The sequence below is a fragment of the Tursiops truncatus genome, chromosome 14 (assembly GCF_011762595.2).
Source record: "Tursiops truncatus isolate mTurTru1 chromosome 14, mTurTru1.mat.Y, whole genome shotgun sequence".
Classification (NCBI taxonomy): Eukaryota; Metazoa; Chordata; class Mammalia; order Artiodactyla; family Delphinidae; genus Tursiops; species Tursiops truncatus.
This window is the reverse complement of record NC_047047.1, coordinates 53,694,120-53,712,940: the sequence shown is the minus strand read 5'-3', so window position 1 is coordinate 53,712,940 and position 18,821 is coordinate 53,694,120. Positions and strand designations below refer to the sequence as shown.

The 18,821-nt window shown below is 38.0% G+C and overlaps 1 protein-coding gene and 1 pseudogene across 8 annotated transcripts in view; one reads left to right on the top strand and one right to left on the bottom strand.

The window, feature by feature from the left end:
* Positions 1–12,648, bottom strand: part of THADA (THADA armadillo repeat containing) — a 313,717-nt gene extending 301,069 nt beyond the window's left edge. For 2 of the 8 annotated variants that reach the window (XR_012325717.1, XM_073791400.1), the window contains exons 1-5: positions 12,474–12,648; positions 9,254–9,353; positions 8,861–8,955; positions 4,156–4,286; positions 113–264 (exon numbers count right to left, since the gene is read on the bottom strand). Coding sequence is in view for 7 of the 8 variants with exons in the window: in XM_073791400.1 (XP_073647501.1) it covers positions 113–264; positions 4,156–4,286; positions 8,861–8,955; positions 9,254–9,329 (454 nt within the window). In the remaining variant the exon portion in view is untranslated. Of the gene's footprint in view, positions 1–112; positions 265–4,155; positions 4,287–8,860; positions 8,956–9,253; positions 9,354–12,473 lie in introns of those variants that run through there. The other 6 variants (XM_073791398.1, XM_019942697.3, XM_073791399.1 and 3 more) reach the window with 5 other exon arrangements.
* A 3,122-nt stretch (positions 12,649–15,770) lies between these two features.
* LOC101316932 (SS18-like protein 2 pseudogene) lies at positions 15,771–18,560 on the top strand (annotated as a pseudogene).
* Positions 18,561–18,821: the final 261 nt, after the last annotated feature.

Here is an 18,821-nt window from a genome sequence, read left to right as displayed (position 1 = left end):
GGGGAAAAATTAACACTGGTAAGCAGTTTCAGAACCAAAATTAACATCATTTAAAACACTGATGTACCGACAGGTGTTAGCCAGAAAAAGTACTAGAAAAGAGCTGGCTTACCCAAGTCAAAGTTCTCCATACAGGAAGATATATTGTCAATAACTTTCCTATAAGAGTATAGATCAGTAGTAGTATTCAATTCTTCCTGAAGACGAGAAGTAAAACTCTGTGTAGCCTCAGTTAGAAAAAATTCAGGTAGGTCATTTAGTGAGCTAGAAAAAGAACCAAATATTAAAAATCTGACAACCTTAGAGTATGTACAAGGATATGTAGGGAGGGAGGGGAATATTATAAATGAAGAAATATTGAATGACACCTTCAAAATACAGCCAGGAAATTATAACATCACACCACTAGAAGACAGATCAGGAACTCCCTCTCATCTGGTCTCCCTGCTTCCATATTACTTCCCTCCCATTCTGCAGACTATTCTCAACAGAGCAGCCAGAGTGATATTACTAAAATAACATGTTACTCCTCTGCGTAAAACCATCCAACAATGTTCTTCTCAGTCAAAGCAGTAGCCAAAGAGATTACATTGACTTATGAGACCCTACACGATCTGGGCCCACCATTATCTCTCTGCCTCATCTTGATCCTTGTTCACTTCACTCTAGCTACACAGCCTTCCTCCATTCCAACAACATGCCAAAGTCTTTGTACTTGTTATTTCCTCTACCTGGAACTCTCTTCCCTCAAATATACCCAATAATCATTTCCTCACCCCTTTCAGGTCAATCTCAAACATCACCCTATCAATGACACTAAGCAAAGATGTATGAAGTCACTACTATATTTTAAACTGTAACACTCACCCCATCCTTGGTACTCCCTTTCCCACTTCTCTGCTTTATTTCTTTTTCTCCATAGCACTCATGCTCTCTAATTCCTATATATTTTGCTTATTTATCTATCTTCTGTCTTCCTCTTAGAAGTAACCTCTGTTCTGGACTGTTCTATTCACTGTTTCCCCAATGCCTAGAAGAATACTTGACACATGGTAGATAATCAATAAAAATTTACTGAATGGATAAATTAAATTTAATGCCAATTTACCACAGTTAATCTAAATTAACATTTTAAAAAAAATTTGACTCAACAGTTCTAAAGCTTTTCTGGAAGGAAAAAAAAATTTGAAAATAGAATATTCTGAAAAACAAGAGTCACTACAGAGATGACTTGTTCTAGTATATAATTAAACCATAGTATCAAACTATAGTGAATAAAAGTGTGATGTTGGTGGGTAAACAAATAGACCCAAGTCTAAAATCAAACCTTTGCTTATACAAGACCATAGAACATAATAGTATGGCATTTCAAATATGTGGTGAATAATGGACTATTCAACAGTTTGGGGATAAGTGGCTCCCCATACAGAAAAGAAAACTAAGTTGGATCTCTATCTCACACTACACTCAAAACTTAATACCAGATAGATTTAAAAGTTAAACAAACAAAAAGAGTATTTTCAGATAAGACAAGTAATTTTATATAATCTTGTATTAGAGAAAGCATATACAAGCTGAAACTCATTTTTTACAACGAGGGAGAGAGAAAGTATATGACCCAATCTTGACAATGAATATCGACAGGACCTTCAATGAAAAGTCTACTGGGACCTTCCACAAAATGTTTTTTCTCTCCAATAAAAAGAAATGCGGAGGAGGAAATTTCCTTTTTTTTTCTTTTTGCCAATTGCAGTAAAGTCTGTATAAGGTGCTTGTAACTGCTTTAGCCCCTTGTAACTCTGAGGGAAGATAGGGCCAAACAATGAGAAAAAGATGGAAAATATCAGGATATTCAATGACATTTGTTGACTACTTCACCGAAACCCTATAACTGGCCAGTATTTGATCATTTGCCTTATGACACAATAAATACACTTGCTTAAAGAAAAAAAAAAGATATTCTAACAAGAAAACATACTAAGATATGTAATCACCAAAAAAAAGTAAAATAGTCAAAATCCACACGTTAAAAAATATTGACTCTTGGGGACTTCCCTGGTGGCTCAGTGGTTAAGAATCCACCTGCCAATGCAGGGGACATGGGTTCAAGCCCTGGTCTGGGAAGATCCCACATGCCACAGAGCAACTAAGCCCATGTGCCACAACTACTGAGCCTGCGCTCTAGAGCCTGCGAGCCACAACTACTGAGCCTGCATACCACAACTTCTGAAGCCTGCATGCCTAGAGTCCATGCTCCACAAGAGAAGCCACCACAATGAGAAGCCCACACACTGCAACGAAGAGTAGCTCTCACTTGCCACAACTAGAGAAAGCCCGTGGGCAGCAACGAAGACCCAATGCAGCCAAAAATAAATAAATAAATAAATTTAAAACAAATAAAAAATATTCACTCACACTCGTAACCTGGCAAATGCAAGTTATAACATAACACCATTTTTCACCTACCAAATTTTAAAAGATTTAAAGATTGATTTTATTCAGTGTTGGAAAGATATGAAGAAAAAGGCACTCTTATTCACTTGTTAGAAGGAGTATAACATGGTATCGTGTTGAGGATTACGATTTAGCAATATCTATCAAAAATTTTGATAGGCTTAAGTTTGGTCAAGAAATTCCTCTTCTAGGAATTCATTTCAGAGAAATACACATATAAAATTATATACATAATTAAGAATATCACTGTAGCATTGCTGGAATAATGAAAACTTGAAAACAAACTATCAATGGAGAAGTGATTAAATAATATGTAATACGGCACATATAAATTTCGGTACATACATATTATGGAATATCTAGCTGTTAGAAAGAATGAGGCTTTTGGTGGAAATGTAAAACGGTGCAGCCATATGGAAAATTGTTCGGAAGTTCCTCAGAAAATTAAAAATAAAATTACCATATGATCCAGCAATCCCACTTGCGGGGGATTGCTATATACCCTAAAGAACTGAAAGCAGGATCTCAAAGAGATATTTGCACAACCATGTCCATTATTCACAATAGTCAAAAAGAGGAAGCAACCCAAATGTCTATCAACAGACTAATGGATGAACACAATGTGCTATATACATACAATAGAGTATTAATCAGCCTTAAAAAGGAAGGAAATCCTATCACATGCTACAACATGGATGAACCTTGAGGACATAAGTCAGTCACAGAAAGATAAATACAAATGTTTTACTTATACAAGGTATCTAAAGTAATCAAAATCATAGAAAAAGAAAGCAGAATGGTGGTTGCCAAGGGCTAGGGGGAGGAGGAAATAGGAAGTAGTTGTTTAATGGGTATAGAGTTTCAGTTTTGTAAGATGGAGAAGTTCTAGAGATCCACAGCACAACAATGTGAATACACTTAACACTACTGAACTGTACACTCGAAAATGGTTAAGATGGTAAATTTTACGTTATGTGGGTTTTTTTTAAACACAATTAAAAAAAAAAGACTATACTGACCTGAAAATATCTCTAAGACATTCCTTAGTGAAAAACAACCTACAGAGAAATATGTAGAGTATAACCCCATTTACATAAAAAATAAAAACTAAAGTATAACACACACACACACTAAACCCAAAGGAAAGGTCTAGAAACACCAAAATGTCAAGTGATAACCTTTACTAAGAAAAGATAAGCCAGAAATAGTGAAAAGGAAGGCTCACTTTTTATTTTGTGTACTTCTATATTGCTTAAACTTTCTACACTAAGCATATATTCCTGTATTACCTGTGTAATATAGGTAATATGGTAATATATTCCTAACGTATGCTTAGGAATATATGCTTTAAACATCTGTTTAGACCAAGAAGAGATGGGACACAGAAAAAAGAGCAGGATGACAGATTTAAACTTAACCAATAATTGCATTACATGCAAATGGACTGAACCAGGAGTCTGTAAAATACAGCCTACAGCCTATTTTTTTAACGTCTGTGACCTAAGAAGCTTTTTTACATTTTTAAAGAGTTATGATAAATAAATAAGTAAATAAACAAAACAAAGAAGAAATTGTATGAATGAAATTGCTAAGTGATACATTTCAGTTCAGTTTTACCAAACCATAGAGGGAACCTTAAACACTGGTTACTTTTGGTCAAATTAAACATTTACAACGTCTAACTTTTCTTTTTTTCCTTACCTTGCCAAGACTTTCTTCAAGGGATTCTTTAGATTCAAAGAAAGATAAATGCCTGCTAAAATATCCAAACAACTTCGAATAGTGGGATCACACTTGCCATTTTTATTTGCCTTCTCCAGTAAGGGTACAATCTATAATCCAAAGAATTCAAAGCCATAGTAATGTTTTTCTAATATCAAGAATAGTAAAGTAACATAGATTCAAATACTTTTTTAAGTCTCACCTTTAATGTGTAATATTTTCCACTCTACACTGTTAAGGGTACTAATTTAAACACTATTTAATTTAATTTAAAACTATTTCAGTATTTATTAAATATTTAAACCATGCCCCCAACTCCCACTTTACCCTCCAGACCCACCTTCAATGAGTAGTAGACTTGTTAATGGCTTAAGGTACAGGAATTCTGTAGCACTACTGAAAACCAATAATACATTTAATTGCTTCCCCCCAAAATATTATGCAACTTCAAATGATAAATCCTAATAATGAAATGCTCGTAAGGACAGTCTTTACATTTTAAGTTAACTTTTTAACATGCCTGCTAAAATTTTTGAAGATTAAGATTAATAGAAATTTTTTTTTAAACTTATCTCCACAAAAAAGGTATGTACAGAGAGGGCAGACAGCAGAAGCAAGAACTACAATCCTGCAGTCTGTGGAACAAAAACCACATTCATAGAAAGATAGACAAGATGAAAAGGCAGAGGGCTATGTACCAGATGAAAGAACAAGATAAAATCCCAGAAAAACAACTAAATGAAGTGGAGATAGGCAACCTTCCAGAAAAGGAACTCAGAATAATGACAGTGAAGATGATCCAGGACCTCGGAAAAAGAATGGAGGCAAAGATCAAGAAGATACAAGAAATGTTTAACAAAGACCTAAAAGACTTAAAGAACAAACAAACAGAGATGAACAATACAATAAATAAAATGAAGAATACACTAGAAGGAATCAATAGCAGAATAACTGAGGCAGAAGAACGGATAAGTGACCTGGAAGACAGAATGGTGGAATTCACTGCTGCACAACAGAATAAAGAAAAAAGAATGAAAAGAAATGAAGACAGCCTAAGAGACCTCTGGGATAACGCTAAACGCAACAACATTCACATTACAGGGGTCCCAGAAGGAGAAGAGAGAGAGAAAGGACCAGAGAAAATATGTGAAGAGATTATAGTCGAAAACGTCCCTAACATGGGAAAGGAAATAGCCACCCAAGTCCAGGAAGTGCAGAGTCCAATACAGGATAAACCCAAGGAGAAACACACCAAGACACATAGTAATCAAATTGGCAAAAATTAAAGACAAAGAAAAATTGAAAGCAGCAAGAGAAAAACGACAAATAACATACAAGGGAACTCCCATAAGGTTAACAGCTGATTTCTCAGCAGAAACTCTACAAGCCAGAAGGAAGTGGCATGATATACTTAAAGTGATGAAAGGGAAGAACGTGCAACCAAGATTACTCTATCCCACAAAGATCTAATTCAGATTTGATGGAGAAATCAAAAGCTTTACAGAAAAGCAAAAGCTAAGAGAATTCAGCACCACCAAACCAGCTCTACAACAAAGGCTAAAGGAACTTCTCTAGGTGGGAAACACAAGAGAAGAAAAGGACCTACAAAAACAAACCCAGGGCTTCCCTGGTGGCGCAGTGGTTGAGAATCTGCCTGCCGATGCAGGGGACGCGGGTTCGAGCCCTGGTCTGGGAGGATCCCACATGCCGCGGAGCAACTGGGCCCATGAGCCACAATTACTGAGCCTGCATGTCTGGAGCCTGTGCTCCGCAACAAGAGAGGCCGTGATAGTGAGAGGCCCACACACCACAATGAAGAGTGGCCCCCGCTCGCCGCAACTAGAGAAAGCCCTCACACAGAAACGAAGACCCAACACAGCCATAAATAAATTAATTAATTAAAAAAAAAACAAACTCAAAACAATTAAGAAAATGATCATAGGAACATACATATCTATAATTACCTTAAATGTGAATGGATTAAATGCTCCAACCAAAAGACACAGGCTTGCTGAATGGATACAAAAACAAGACCCATATATCTGCTGTCTACAAGAGATGCACTTCAGACCTAGGGACACATACAGACTGAAAGTGAGGGGACGGAAAAAGATAGTCCATGCAAATGGAAATCAAAAGAAAGCTGGAGTAGCAATACTCATATCAGATAAAATAGACTTTAAAATAAAGAATGCTACAAGAGACAAGGAAGGGCACTACATAATGATCAAGGGATCAATCCAAGAAGAAGGTATCACAATTATAAATATATATGCACCCAACACAGGAGCACCTCAATACATAAGGCAACTGCTAACAGCTATAAAAGAGGAAATCGACAGTGACACAATAATAGTGGGGGACTTTAACACCTCACTTACACCAATGGACAGATCATCCAAACAGAAAATTAATAAGGAAACACAAGTTTTAAATGACACAATAGACCAGATAGATTTAATTGATATTTATAGGACATTCCTAGGTTTAGGACAAACCTAGGGAGACAAAAGACCTGTATGCAGAAAACTATGACACTGATGAAAGAAATTAAAGATGATACCAACAGATGGAGAGATATACCATGTTCTTGGATTGGAAGAATCAATATTGTGAAAATGACTATACTACCCAAAGCAATCTACAGATTCAATGCAATCCCTATCAAATTACCAATGGCATTTTTTACAGAACTAGAACAAAAAAATCTCAAAATTTGTATGGAGACACAAAAGACCCCGAATAGCCAAAGCGGTATTAAGGGAAAAAAAATCGGAGCTGGAGGAATCAGACTCCCTGACTTCAGACTATACTACAAAGCTACAGTAATCAAGACAGTATGGTACTGGCACAAAAACAGAAACATAGATCAATGGAACAAGATAGAAAGCCCAGAGATAAACCCACAAACCTATGGTCAACTAATCTATGACAAAGGAGGCAAGGATATACAATGGAGAAAAGACAGTCTCTTCAATAAGCGGTGCTGGGAAAACTGGACAGCTACATGTAAAAGAATGAAATCAGGATACTCCCTAACACCATACACAAAAATAAACTCAAAATGGATTACAGACCTAAACGTAAGACCAGACACTATAAAACTCTCAGAGGAAAACATCAGCAGAACACTCTTTGACATAAATCACAGCAAGATCTTTTTTGATACACCTCCTAGAGTAATGGAAATAAAACCAAAAATAAACAAATGTGACCTAATGAAACTTCACACAGCAAAGGAAACCATAAATAAGACTAAAAGACAGGGCTTCCCTGGTGGTGCAGTGGTTGAGAGTCCGCCTGCCGATGCAGGGGACACGGGTTCATGCCCTGGTCCGGGAAGATCCCACATGCCGCAGAGCGGCTGGGCCCATGAGCCATGGCCGCTAAGCCTGCGCATCTGGAGCCTGTGCTCCACAATGGGAGAGGGCACAACAGTGAGAGGCCCGTGTACCGCAAAAAAAAAAAAAAAAAAAAGACTAAAAGACAACCCTCAAAATGGGAGAAAATATTTGCAAACAAATCAACAAAGGATTAATCTCCAAAATATATAAACAGCTCATGCAGCCCAATATTAAAGAAACAAACAACCCAATCCAAAAATGGGCAGAAGACCTAAATAGACATTTCTCCAAAGAAGACATACAGATAGCCAAGAAGCACATGAAAAGCTGCTCAACATCACTAATTATTAGAGAAATGCAAATCAAAACTACAATGAGGTATCACCTCACACCAGTTAGAATGGGCATCATCAGAAAATCTACAAACAACAAATGCTAGGTAGGGTGTGGAGAAAAGGGAACCCTCTTGCACTGTTGGTGGGAATGTAAACTGATACAGCTACTATGGAGAACAGTATGGAGGTTCCTTAAAAAACGAAAAATAGAATTACCATATGACCCAGCAACCCCACCACTGGGCATATACCCAGAGAAAACCATAATTCAAAAACACACATGCAACCCAGTGTTCATTGCAGCACTATTTACAATAGCCAGGTCATCGAAGCAACCTAAATGCCCATTGACAGACGAATGGGTAAAGAAGATGTGGTACATATATACAATGGAATATTACTCAGCCATAAAAAGGAACGAAATTGGGTCATTTGTAGAGACATGGATGAATCTAGAGACTGTCATACAGAGTGAAGTAAGTCAAAAAGAGAAAAACAAATATCGTATGTTAATGCGTATATGTGGAACATAGAAAAATGGTACAGATGAACCAGTTTGCAGGACAGAAATTGAGACACAGATGTAGAGAACAAACGTATGGACACCAACGTGGGAAAGTGGCGGGGAGTGATGGTGTGGTGTGATGAATTGGGAGATTGGGATTGACATGTATACACTGATGTGTATAAAATGGATGACTAATAAGGACCTGCTGTATAAAAAAATAAATAAAATTCAAAAAACAAACAAAACGGTATGCACAATTATTTCATTATCCTACCTATATACAGCTCCAATAGTGGTGGAAGCCTAAGTATGGCTTCTTTTGCCACTCTGAATAAAAAGATATCATACAATGAATAGAAAAAACAAAACAATCCCTTATTCTTTAATGATACATTTATATTAAATAATTGGGAGCCAAAAATTATCAGTTAATTTTAAAAGTCCATAATAGCATGATAACCTTCAAGATGCACTCATGAATATCAAATCAGCCTTACCTGTTTAACATAATGGATCTGTGACACTCCATCAGTGAGTTGTACACAATGTAACAGCAAAGAAGCTAGATTCTTCCCTTCTACATCAGCCAAAGCTACATAACACACACACAAAAATTTCTTCAGTGATTTAACAATATACGGATATGAGTTTGCCTTTGTCATGTGTTCTATAAAATTTAAATATTTATAAACAAACAAAAAAAAACCTGGCAGAACTTAGTCTGAAGATAGAAGTTTAAGAAAACCATTTTACAACCAAAACTGAATGTAAAGAATGTGGAATAATTAAATACCAAGAGTTTGAACATTATGTGATATGGAGTCCCAGAGATAAATATACTGTTTGCAACCTAAAAAAGAGATCAACAAATGAAGTCAGAAATCACTTACATCTCAAAGTTTCAAGGTCCTGATGACAAACGGTCAATGAAGTAACTTGAGTTTCTTTCTTCTTCTTTACACCCATTTTAAATAGAATTAACAGTAGTCACTACAAGAAAGAAGAGTTTTAAGACACTAATGCACTTAAAGCCCTCAGTACCACTGACATTTTGGGCCGGATAATTCTTTGCTATAGAGTGTTGTCCTGGACACTGTAGAATATTTAACACATCCTTGGCCTCTACCCACTAGATGTCAGTAGCATCCTCTTTCCTCTAAGTTGTGACAACCAAAAAATGTCTCTAGTCATTGCCAAATGTCCCCTGGGGAGCAAAGTTGCCACAGACTGAGAACTACTGATCTAAGGATTTCTGCTTTGAAAAACTTGTTTGGACTCAAGAAGAGTTTATTAATGTCTGAAGTTACTTTTACCTACCCAGTCTTTATATTTTAAAATACAGCAAACCTTCATTTTAGTAATAACAAAGAAACCAGTATGGTTTTTCAAAAATAAACTACGCATACCTAACCTCCGTGACTTCTTAGACTGACAGATCAGGAGGTATCATGAGATGCTATATCTTTATTTCTGCAAAATATTTAACAAAGGAAACTTTCACATACTATCCTCGTGAGTTTGCTTTTAGTTAACGAACAGAGTTTGTTTCAGCTAACAGGGTTCACAATGGGCTGAACAAATGTACTTAGAGGATACACACTAATAGTACCATGCGGTCTGAAGACACGCCACTAGGGAAATGCCACACAGGGCTCTTTTCTTGGTGCAGTTAGCATTTTTAGCAGTGTTTATAATGTAGACATTAGAGGACATAACATAGTGAATTTATAAAAGACACAAAGGTGGGAGCATATGTTGGATGATGGAATTAGGATTAAAAAAAAAAAAACCAATAAACTGGAATAAATTTACCAAGATGAAACAGAAATAAATGTAAAATGCTGCATTTGGATTAGAAAAATATAATCTAGAAATACAGGATGGGGAGGTGGGGGAGAAAATATGTGATTTGAAACAGCTCAATATGTGGTTTGAATATTATGTGAGCCAATAGCACAACATGACTGCTAAAAACCACATTAGAAGTCAGCTAGACCAAGGGAATGCCTGATCCCTTGGTCATCTTCACAGGTCAGGTGACATGTGGAGCATTAGATGCTATGCTGGTGGCCATATCTTAAGGAGCCATAGTAAATGATGGAGCTTCCAAGGAACAGCCAGATTTCTGAAGGGCCAAGAGAGCACCTCCTTTCAGAAAACAGTTCAGTTAACCAAAGGTGTTTGGTCTGGAGAAAAGAGGACTGGACGAGTGCCTTAAAAGAGCTGCTGTTGTTGGAGGACTGCTTTGGAGAAAGAGGAATAGATGTCTTCTGTCTTTTTTTTTTTTTTTTTGGCTGTACTGCACGGCTTGCAGGATCTTTTCTCTGACCAGGGATTGAACCCGGGGCCACGGAGTGAAAGCACCAAGTCCTAACTACTGGACCACCAAGGAAGTCCCAGATGTCTTCTATCTGAGATGGCTATAGAATTTGTAGATGTCTATAGAATTAGGAAATGTCAGTGCAAGCTTCAGGGAGGCCAGTTCTAGCTCAATACAAAGGAAGAACGCTATGGTTCAACTATAAAATGTGCTGCCTTTCAAAAGAGAATTTCCCAATGCTGGGAATACCCAAACAGAAATTGAATGAACCCTTTCCACCTGTACTCCTGCAATAACCTCCCAACTGGTCTCCAAACTTCCATTCTGCTTCTGAAGAGTCCATTTTCTTCACAGTCATCAAAGCAAATTTTTTCAAATCTAATTACTCTCTTTCTTAAAACTTTCCAAGGGCTTTCATTTTCACTTAGAATAAAATCCAAATTTGAGACTTTGGCCTTCAAGGCCCTAAATAATCTGGCCATGCTTTCCCCTACAGTTCATCTCAAATTAATCTTCTCTTCACCATCTAGGGGACTTTGCACTTCCTGATATCTCTGTCTGTTAGGCTTATTCCACCAAATCTTTGCAAGGCCAACTCTTCATCATTCAGGTCTCTTCTCAAATATTACCTCCTCCCAGAAGCCTTCCATGACCACTCTATCTAAAATGCCACCACTCCTACGCATATACAGACCATTTCTATTGCTTTATTTTCTTCATAGTACTTACTACTACCTGAAGTTACAAGAACTTGTTTATTTGCATATTATCTGTCTCCCCTAGTAATAAATTCCATGAAGGCAGCAACTTTAATCTGTTTTGTCCACTGTTTTAATTCTCAATTCCCAAAACAGTACCTGGCACATATCAGGTGCTTAATAAATATTTGATGAATAAACAAATGAGTTATTTAAAAAACATTTGTCAGTGATGTTCTAAAAGGTATGTATACTTTTAACAGCAGCAAGTGGACTACCTGTCATCTTAAGTAAATTCTATATCCAAATGACAAGCTAGTCCTGACACTGAAGAACCTTTGGTCCCTTTGCTAAGTAAGAGGTCAATACAGCAATGAAATGTGAAAATCCACTTAACAGAAAATGGTAATAAAAATGGACACAGTTAGAAAAGCATTGACAAGGTTAAGAATCTGAAAAGTGAAATGATTAGATGAAGGGGAATATCACTGGGGATCACTTCCTAGGTAAGTCACCAATATACAAAGCTTAGAAGGAATAGAGATAGACAACTGGGGAGGCTATTCTCTGGTGAATGGTGAGCAAATCTGCCCCGGGATTTGATCCTGGAACCCTCAAGACTGCACAAAGAGGTCTGGTGCTTATGCGTGCTCAATGGATGCCTAAACGTTTGTCCTGAAGAACTGGGCCTCCCAATAGCGGAAAATCCCGTGCCCACCTTAAGGTACTGCTTAAATGGCCAGAAGATGCTCAGTAAATTATACTCCTCCTGGGTCCCACTGGCTGCTTCCCTTCTGATTGCTGCTTCACTCCCATCTACAACTTTCTGGCTGACTCCCACAAACATTATCTGGGCAATTTCCCAACCACGTGGAGACCGGGGAATGACAGGTAAAACAAAAGTGGTTAAAGTGCTATCTCCATGGAGACCTAAGCGACCGGAAATCAGTTTCAAGACCGTCAAATTCTCGCGTAACTGAAGGACGGGAATTGGTGAATATCGCCTGGCGGCCCTAGCAAAGTGGCCGAGCCGAGTGGTGGAGAGTCGAACGCTACCGCGGATGGGACAAGCAGGACGCCTGGGAGCCAAACCTCGTTCCCGTGAGAGTCCGAGAAGAGTCGCAGCCCTCAGGACGAGTCCCGGAAGCTGGTCTAGTTCTACGGTGTCTCCGTGGCTCACAGCGTGGTCTGTAGTCGACTACCGGGTCGAGGCGACGGGAGGGAAGGAAGAGGACCTGGAGGGAGAATCATCGCGAGAATTGAGCCAATGAACTCCTCCAATCAGGAGTCCAGAGGGGTGGTGATGTCACCGGAGAACCGGTGTTAGTGAGTTTGGTCAGACCCTACTTTAAAGGGTGCACGCGGTACCTCACTTGAGCCGCTAGGGCGAACCCTGCCCGCCTCCTTACCGTTAGGTAAGCTTTGACAGTGGCCTCCACACCCCTGAGTCCCTGGGAAGCACTTTTGCCTTAACCCAGACGTTCCACCTTCTCCCTCTCAGCTTTCTCAGCGCAGAGACAGGGAGAAAACTGCCTCCGGGCCTTTAGAATCAGGAGCCTGATGACTTTAGAGCCTGTGAGAGGGGGTAGGGGATGGAACGGGCAGTCAACTGAAGCCACAGTAAGAATTTTGACTAAGATGCGAAGTACGGAAATGAACTAACGTATGCCACAGTACAGGTATTCATTCAGCAAATAGTTAATGAATGCTATTGTCGGAGCTGTTACCAGGCGCTATCCTTGAAAGTTATCCTATTTAGGGTATATATATTATGCAGAAAACCAAATTATCAGATGGCTCGGCCCTTTAAAAATACATAAAATAAGTAGGTGCCAACCTCTACACTAGGAGCTGGGACGGAGGTAAGATCAAGAAATAGACACGGAGGTTATGTTCAAGTGCAATTAATTTGGGAAATACAGAGAAACATTCTAGTTCCCCAAACCTTTAGTCAGATTGATGATTTTAAGTTTTTAATCATTACTTTTCTGAATTTTATCTCACCTTCGTTTGTTTTTCTTTGTAGTTTTATCACCTGTGTATGTATCACTAAACAGATCTTATTTTGTTTGATTTTGAGCTTTGTATGTGGAATCGTTTGTTTTCTCCAGGACTTTGCTTCTCAGCATTGCTTTTGGCATCCACAGAAAAGCAGGTCTGTGTAGTTCTTTCATTCACTGTTGTATAGTATTCCATTGTTTAATATACCACATTTATCCATTCTAGTCCTCTGGAGATTTGGATTTTTTCCAGCTTTTGCACTAACAATACTGCTGTGAAGTGTCTTTAACATGTCAGCTGATGAGTGTGTGTAGAACTTCCTCTACAGCAATTTTTTTCTAATTTTGACTGGGACTGATAGTAAGAAATACATTGTACCTTAAACCAAGTACACCTAAGTACTCACACATATATAACTGAAACAAAACTTTCTTGAAATATTTGTTATTCTACAAGAGCTATGTGCTCTGATATGGTAAAATACACATAACAAAATTTACCATCTTAACCATCATTTTTTTAAAAAAAGGAGAAGAAAGAAACAACAGGCTCAAGGTGGAGCCACTAGCCCCCAGGACAGCAAACCAAGACTTAATGGCAGTTTCAGCCTGTCTCAAGAACAGAGTTTCTGGAATTGCTTTATCAGCACTAGAGAAGTAATCTTACCTGAAACAATCCTTTTTTTTCCTTTACTCATAACTTCTTTGTCTCACCCCATTTCTATAAAAGCTTTCCATTTTGTACCACTGAAGGAGTGCCTTCCTATTTACTAGATGGGATGCTGCCTGGTTCATAAATCATTGAATAAAGCCAATTAGATCTTCACATTTACTTGGTTGAATTTTGTTCTTTAACACCATTTTTAAGTGTTTTCCTTTTTTAAATATATGTTTCAGTCTCACTGAAGTAACTTTGTAACGATCAATGGATTACAACCCTTTTTAAATTTTGGCCCAACCATTTGAAAGTAAGGGGCATTTGAGAGTAAGACGTTGTGAGTCTTCCCCCCACAAAATGAGAGCATGAGCTAGGAGGCAAACACACACAATTAACATGTATGTGCAAAGGTGGTAACTGCCATAGAAAAAACGGGGAATAGAAGAGAGTGAGGGGGAGATCTGTTGCCATTTTAAATAGAGTGGTCAGGGTAGGCCTCCTGGAGTAAGGATTTGCGAGAAATGTGGATACCCTGAGGAAGAGCATTCCATGTGGAGGGAATAGCCACTGCAGAGGTGTGTCAGGGCAGGAGCTTGGTGAGGAAGAACAGCAAGGAGGCCAGTGTGGCTAGAGCCAAGCCAGCAAAGGTATAGGTTATAGGGAATGAAACAAGGGAGTTTCAATTATGTAAAGCCTTACAAGGACTTTTACTGTAAGTGAAATGGGGAGTCATTTTGAGCAGAAGAGTGATAGGATTAATCTGCATTTCAAAAGAGTCCCTGGAGCTACTTTGTTGAGACTAAGACTTTAGTGGAAGTGGGAAGACTTCCCACTTCAATGAGTGAAGAGGCTATTGCTATAAACTAAGCAGGCAAGATGCTGGTGGCTCAGACCAGGAAGGTAGCAGTGGAAAGTGTGAAGGGTGGACAAATTCAGGATATGATTTGGAAGTAAGCCAACAGGATTTTCTGAAGGATGGGATATGGAGTATGAGGAAAAGAGTCAAAGATGATTCCAAGATTTCTGACCTGAGCAACTGGAAGGATGAAGTTGCCATTCATAGAGTGATCAGGGCAAAAGTTTGCTTGGAGTGGATTTGAATGAGTTTAAAAGAGACTGGGAGGAAAGGAATTGACAGTGACAAGATCAAGCAGCGACAATGGCGGTATAGTACACAGTGGCAAATAAATGGAATGGTAACTCCTAGGGGAAATAGAGGCAAGAGAAAGTTCAGGTTTTAAAGACTGAAAGAGTAACGTGTTTGGAAAAGAGCTTTTTTTTTGGAGTCAACTTGCACCACCAAATTGAGACCACTTTAAATTCTCTGCTTGGGTCTTTTCAGAACACAGCATGAATTTGGGCCATGAACCTTTTTTTAAGTAGCTATATATTTTATTTGTAAAAATGTAGTCCAAGGGAATTTTTAAAGAATCAGTAATCCTTGATATATAAAAATATAAAAGAAAACACTTAAATGGCATCTTATGGTAAAAGTGGACTACATAAAATCATGAAAAGTAATCAGTATATCTGTGTTTTGTTAAGTGTAGTTTTACTTTAAATATGTACCTGTTAAAGCAGCATTTTCCCTTCAAGTAGGGAAGGGAATTTTTTTATAGTTATTTAATAACACATTTTCACACATAATGATTTTTTTAAGTTCTTTTACATTTGAAAGGATGTTTGAATAATTAAAATTTCACCTTTTAAAACCACAAAAAAGGGATTTAATTGCCTACTCATTTAATACTTGTTCATAAACTTCACTCCAATCACAGGTATCTACTATAATAGGTATTGTTTTCCATAACTGAAAATCTCAATGGAGTCTGTCAGTCTCAGAGTCACCCTTACATTTTAAAAAACACACTTTATGAGAATAATCTGCCAGTAGTGTATGGTGATTTACATAATTAAGGAATCCCTCCTAATAAGCCCTATTTAATAGCTTCATGTCTAAAATGAAATCCAAAAGCATATACTAGAGTATGAATATGAATATTTTATTGTTTGTTAATATAAGATGATATTTTCTGGCCAGGAGTCTCTCATGAGGTTGCAGTCATCCAAAGGCTTAACTAAGGGTGGAGGATCCATTTCCAAGATGACTTAACTCAGTGGTGCTTGTTGTTTACAAAAGGCCTTAGTTCCTCCCCATGTGGGCCTCTCCCCCAGGCTGCTTGAGCTTTCTCACAACATGGTAGCTGGCCTTCCCCAGAAAGAGCAAGGTAGAAGCTTCAATGGCTTTTATGGCCTAGCCACAGAAGTCCCACACCATGTCAACAATATCGCATTGATTACAAAGTTCAGTCCTATTCATTGTGAGAGGGGACTACACCAACCCATAAATGCCAGGAGGCCAGTATAGTTGGGGGGCCACTTTGGAGGCTAGCTACCACAGTCTATAACACATCTACAAATTTCTCTTGATACTTAAAATGTACTAACTAATAGATCACAACTAAGGAATGATTTGTTTACGAGTTGTTTGATTATAATTTCCACAGTATATCTTAAGGAAACACTAATGCTCATGTGTTCTTACAAACTTATTTGCCTTTAATGACATACATTTTCATAGAAGACAGCCACAGAATTTAAACATAAAACTAGGTTTACTAGATGCACGAGGATCCGTGGGGCCTGAGACTGGGTTTCAACCTGGCTTCCCAGGATGTTGGTAGCCTTCATACCAGACTGGCTGAGAGGCAGGGCAGAAGTCAATCAAAATGATCCAGTGGGTCCTAGAGGAGAATGACCAGCTGATCTGCTGTATCATGGAGTATCAGAACAAAGGCCAGGCAAATGAGTGCACCCAGTACCAGCATGTGTTACACAGAAATTTCATTTATTTGGCTACTATCACAGATGCCAGCCCAACCATTGCTTCAAAAGCAATGGAATAATCTTCCAGTTGACTGTTGTGAGAAGTCATTGAATGTAATTCATTTCCTATGAAGTAGAATCTTTACCATCTTAACTGCTTAAAACATGAATGAAACTTCTGTGACTCTCAAAAATGTGAAGAAAGCTACTAAGTTAACTGTATTCTCAATGTAAATATTTATTTTAATAATTAAGCAGATTCCCTAAAAAAACAAAAATAAAAAAAAAGGTTTGTTAGGTTTGTTATGAATGAGGCACATTTTAGATGTTCTTCAAACTTTCTTTTTTTATTTTATTTTGATTTAAAAAATTTTTATTTTTGGCTGCGTTGGGTCTTAGTTGCTGCGTGCGGGCTTTCTCTAGTTGCAGAGAGCAGGGGGCTACTCTTTGTTGCGGTGCACAGGCTTCTCATTGAGATGGCTTCTCTTGTTGTAGAGCATGGGCTCTAGGCGTGCGAGCTTCAGTAGTTGTGGCTTGCGGGCTTAGTTGCTCCGTGGCCTGTGGGCTCTTTCAGGACCAGGGATCAAACCTGTGTCCCCTGCATTGGCAGGCGGATTCTTAACCACTGGGCCACCAGGGAAGTCCCAAACTTTTCCTCTCTAAAGAACTCTGATCTTATCCCTTCCCTACTTAAAAGCACATGATGGCGCTCTTTTATGTATTCTTTCTTTCCTTCACCAAACACCAGCCTCCAACTTGTGGGACCTTCTCAGTATTCCCTGAAAGCACTGATCTTTCATGCACTGTGCTCTCTGCTTGGAAGGTTTTTCTTGCTTTTTATTTTTCTCTTTAAGATTTTTTTTTTTGGATGTGGACCATTTTTTAAAATCTTTATTGAATTTGTTACAATATTGCTTCTGTTTTATGATTTGGTCTTTTGGCTGGGAGGCATGTGGTATCTTAGCTCCCTGACCAGGGAGGGATAGAACCCGCACCCCCTGCACTGGAAGGCAAAGTCTTAACCACTGGACCGCCAGGGAAGTCCATCAGAAGGTCTTTCTTATTCCCACCCGCAAAACTTCCTCACACTTGAAGATACATCTCACATGTCACCTCCTCAGTGAAACCTGACAAGAAATTCTTGTTTTTACTGCCAGTAGTTTTGTCTCAGCATTGTCACTTTGTCTCAGCATTGTCACTTTGTTGGGACATGCTAGTTATTTGTATGCTTGTCAGTCTTCCTATTAACTTCTGAACTTTTCCAAGACAGGAGCCATCTTTAGGTCCTTATTGACTAGTACAGTGCCTAGCGTGAGTAACTCAGCAAATATACTTGTTGGGTTAGGATAATAGACCATCAAGTTCTTTTCCAGTGTTAATGTGCAATGATGCTTACCTTACCACTATGTGGCAGCAAACTACAGAATTACTTCCACCTTTCAATAAGGAGTTCAGCCAGGATGAATGTTCACCAGACAATGGTTTTCCTGGGAGTAGAATTACAGGAGACCCTCACTTTCCATGTTGTTTATTTCTGCACCATTTGAATGATAGCATATTTTTTCATGTGGAATATAGAATTCATCCAGAAAAATACATAAAACAAATATTTACAAATAGATTTTAGCTTATTGACTTCTACCCAAAGTGAGTTAGAATAGCTTGTCAGCTCAGTTTAAATGCTATATTTATTATGAAGCATAACATTCAAATAGAAAATTACTTTGTTTATGAAAATTGCTCAATATTATGTTTTTAAAATTCATAGTGCTGCTTATACTTTTTACAAAATAATCAAATATTTAAACTTTAAAAGAAAATTTCAGTGAGTAACTTAAAAATTAAGTCATAAGGAAAATAGTTATAAAATAATATGACCCAGAAATATTAGAACAGCAAATCATATATACATTATGTTTACAACTTGATAAAAAATGTGGATACTGTGAATAAGAG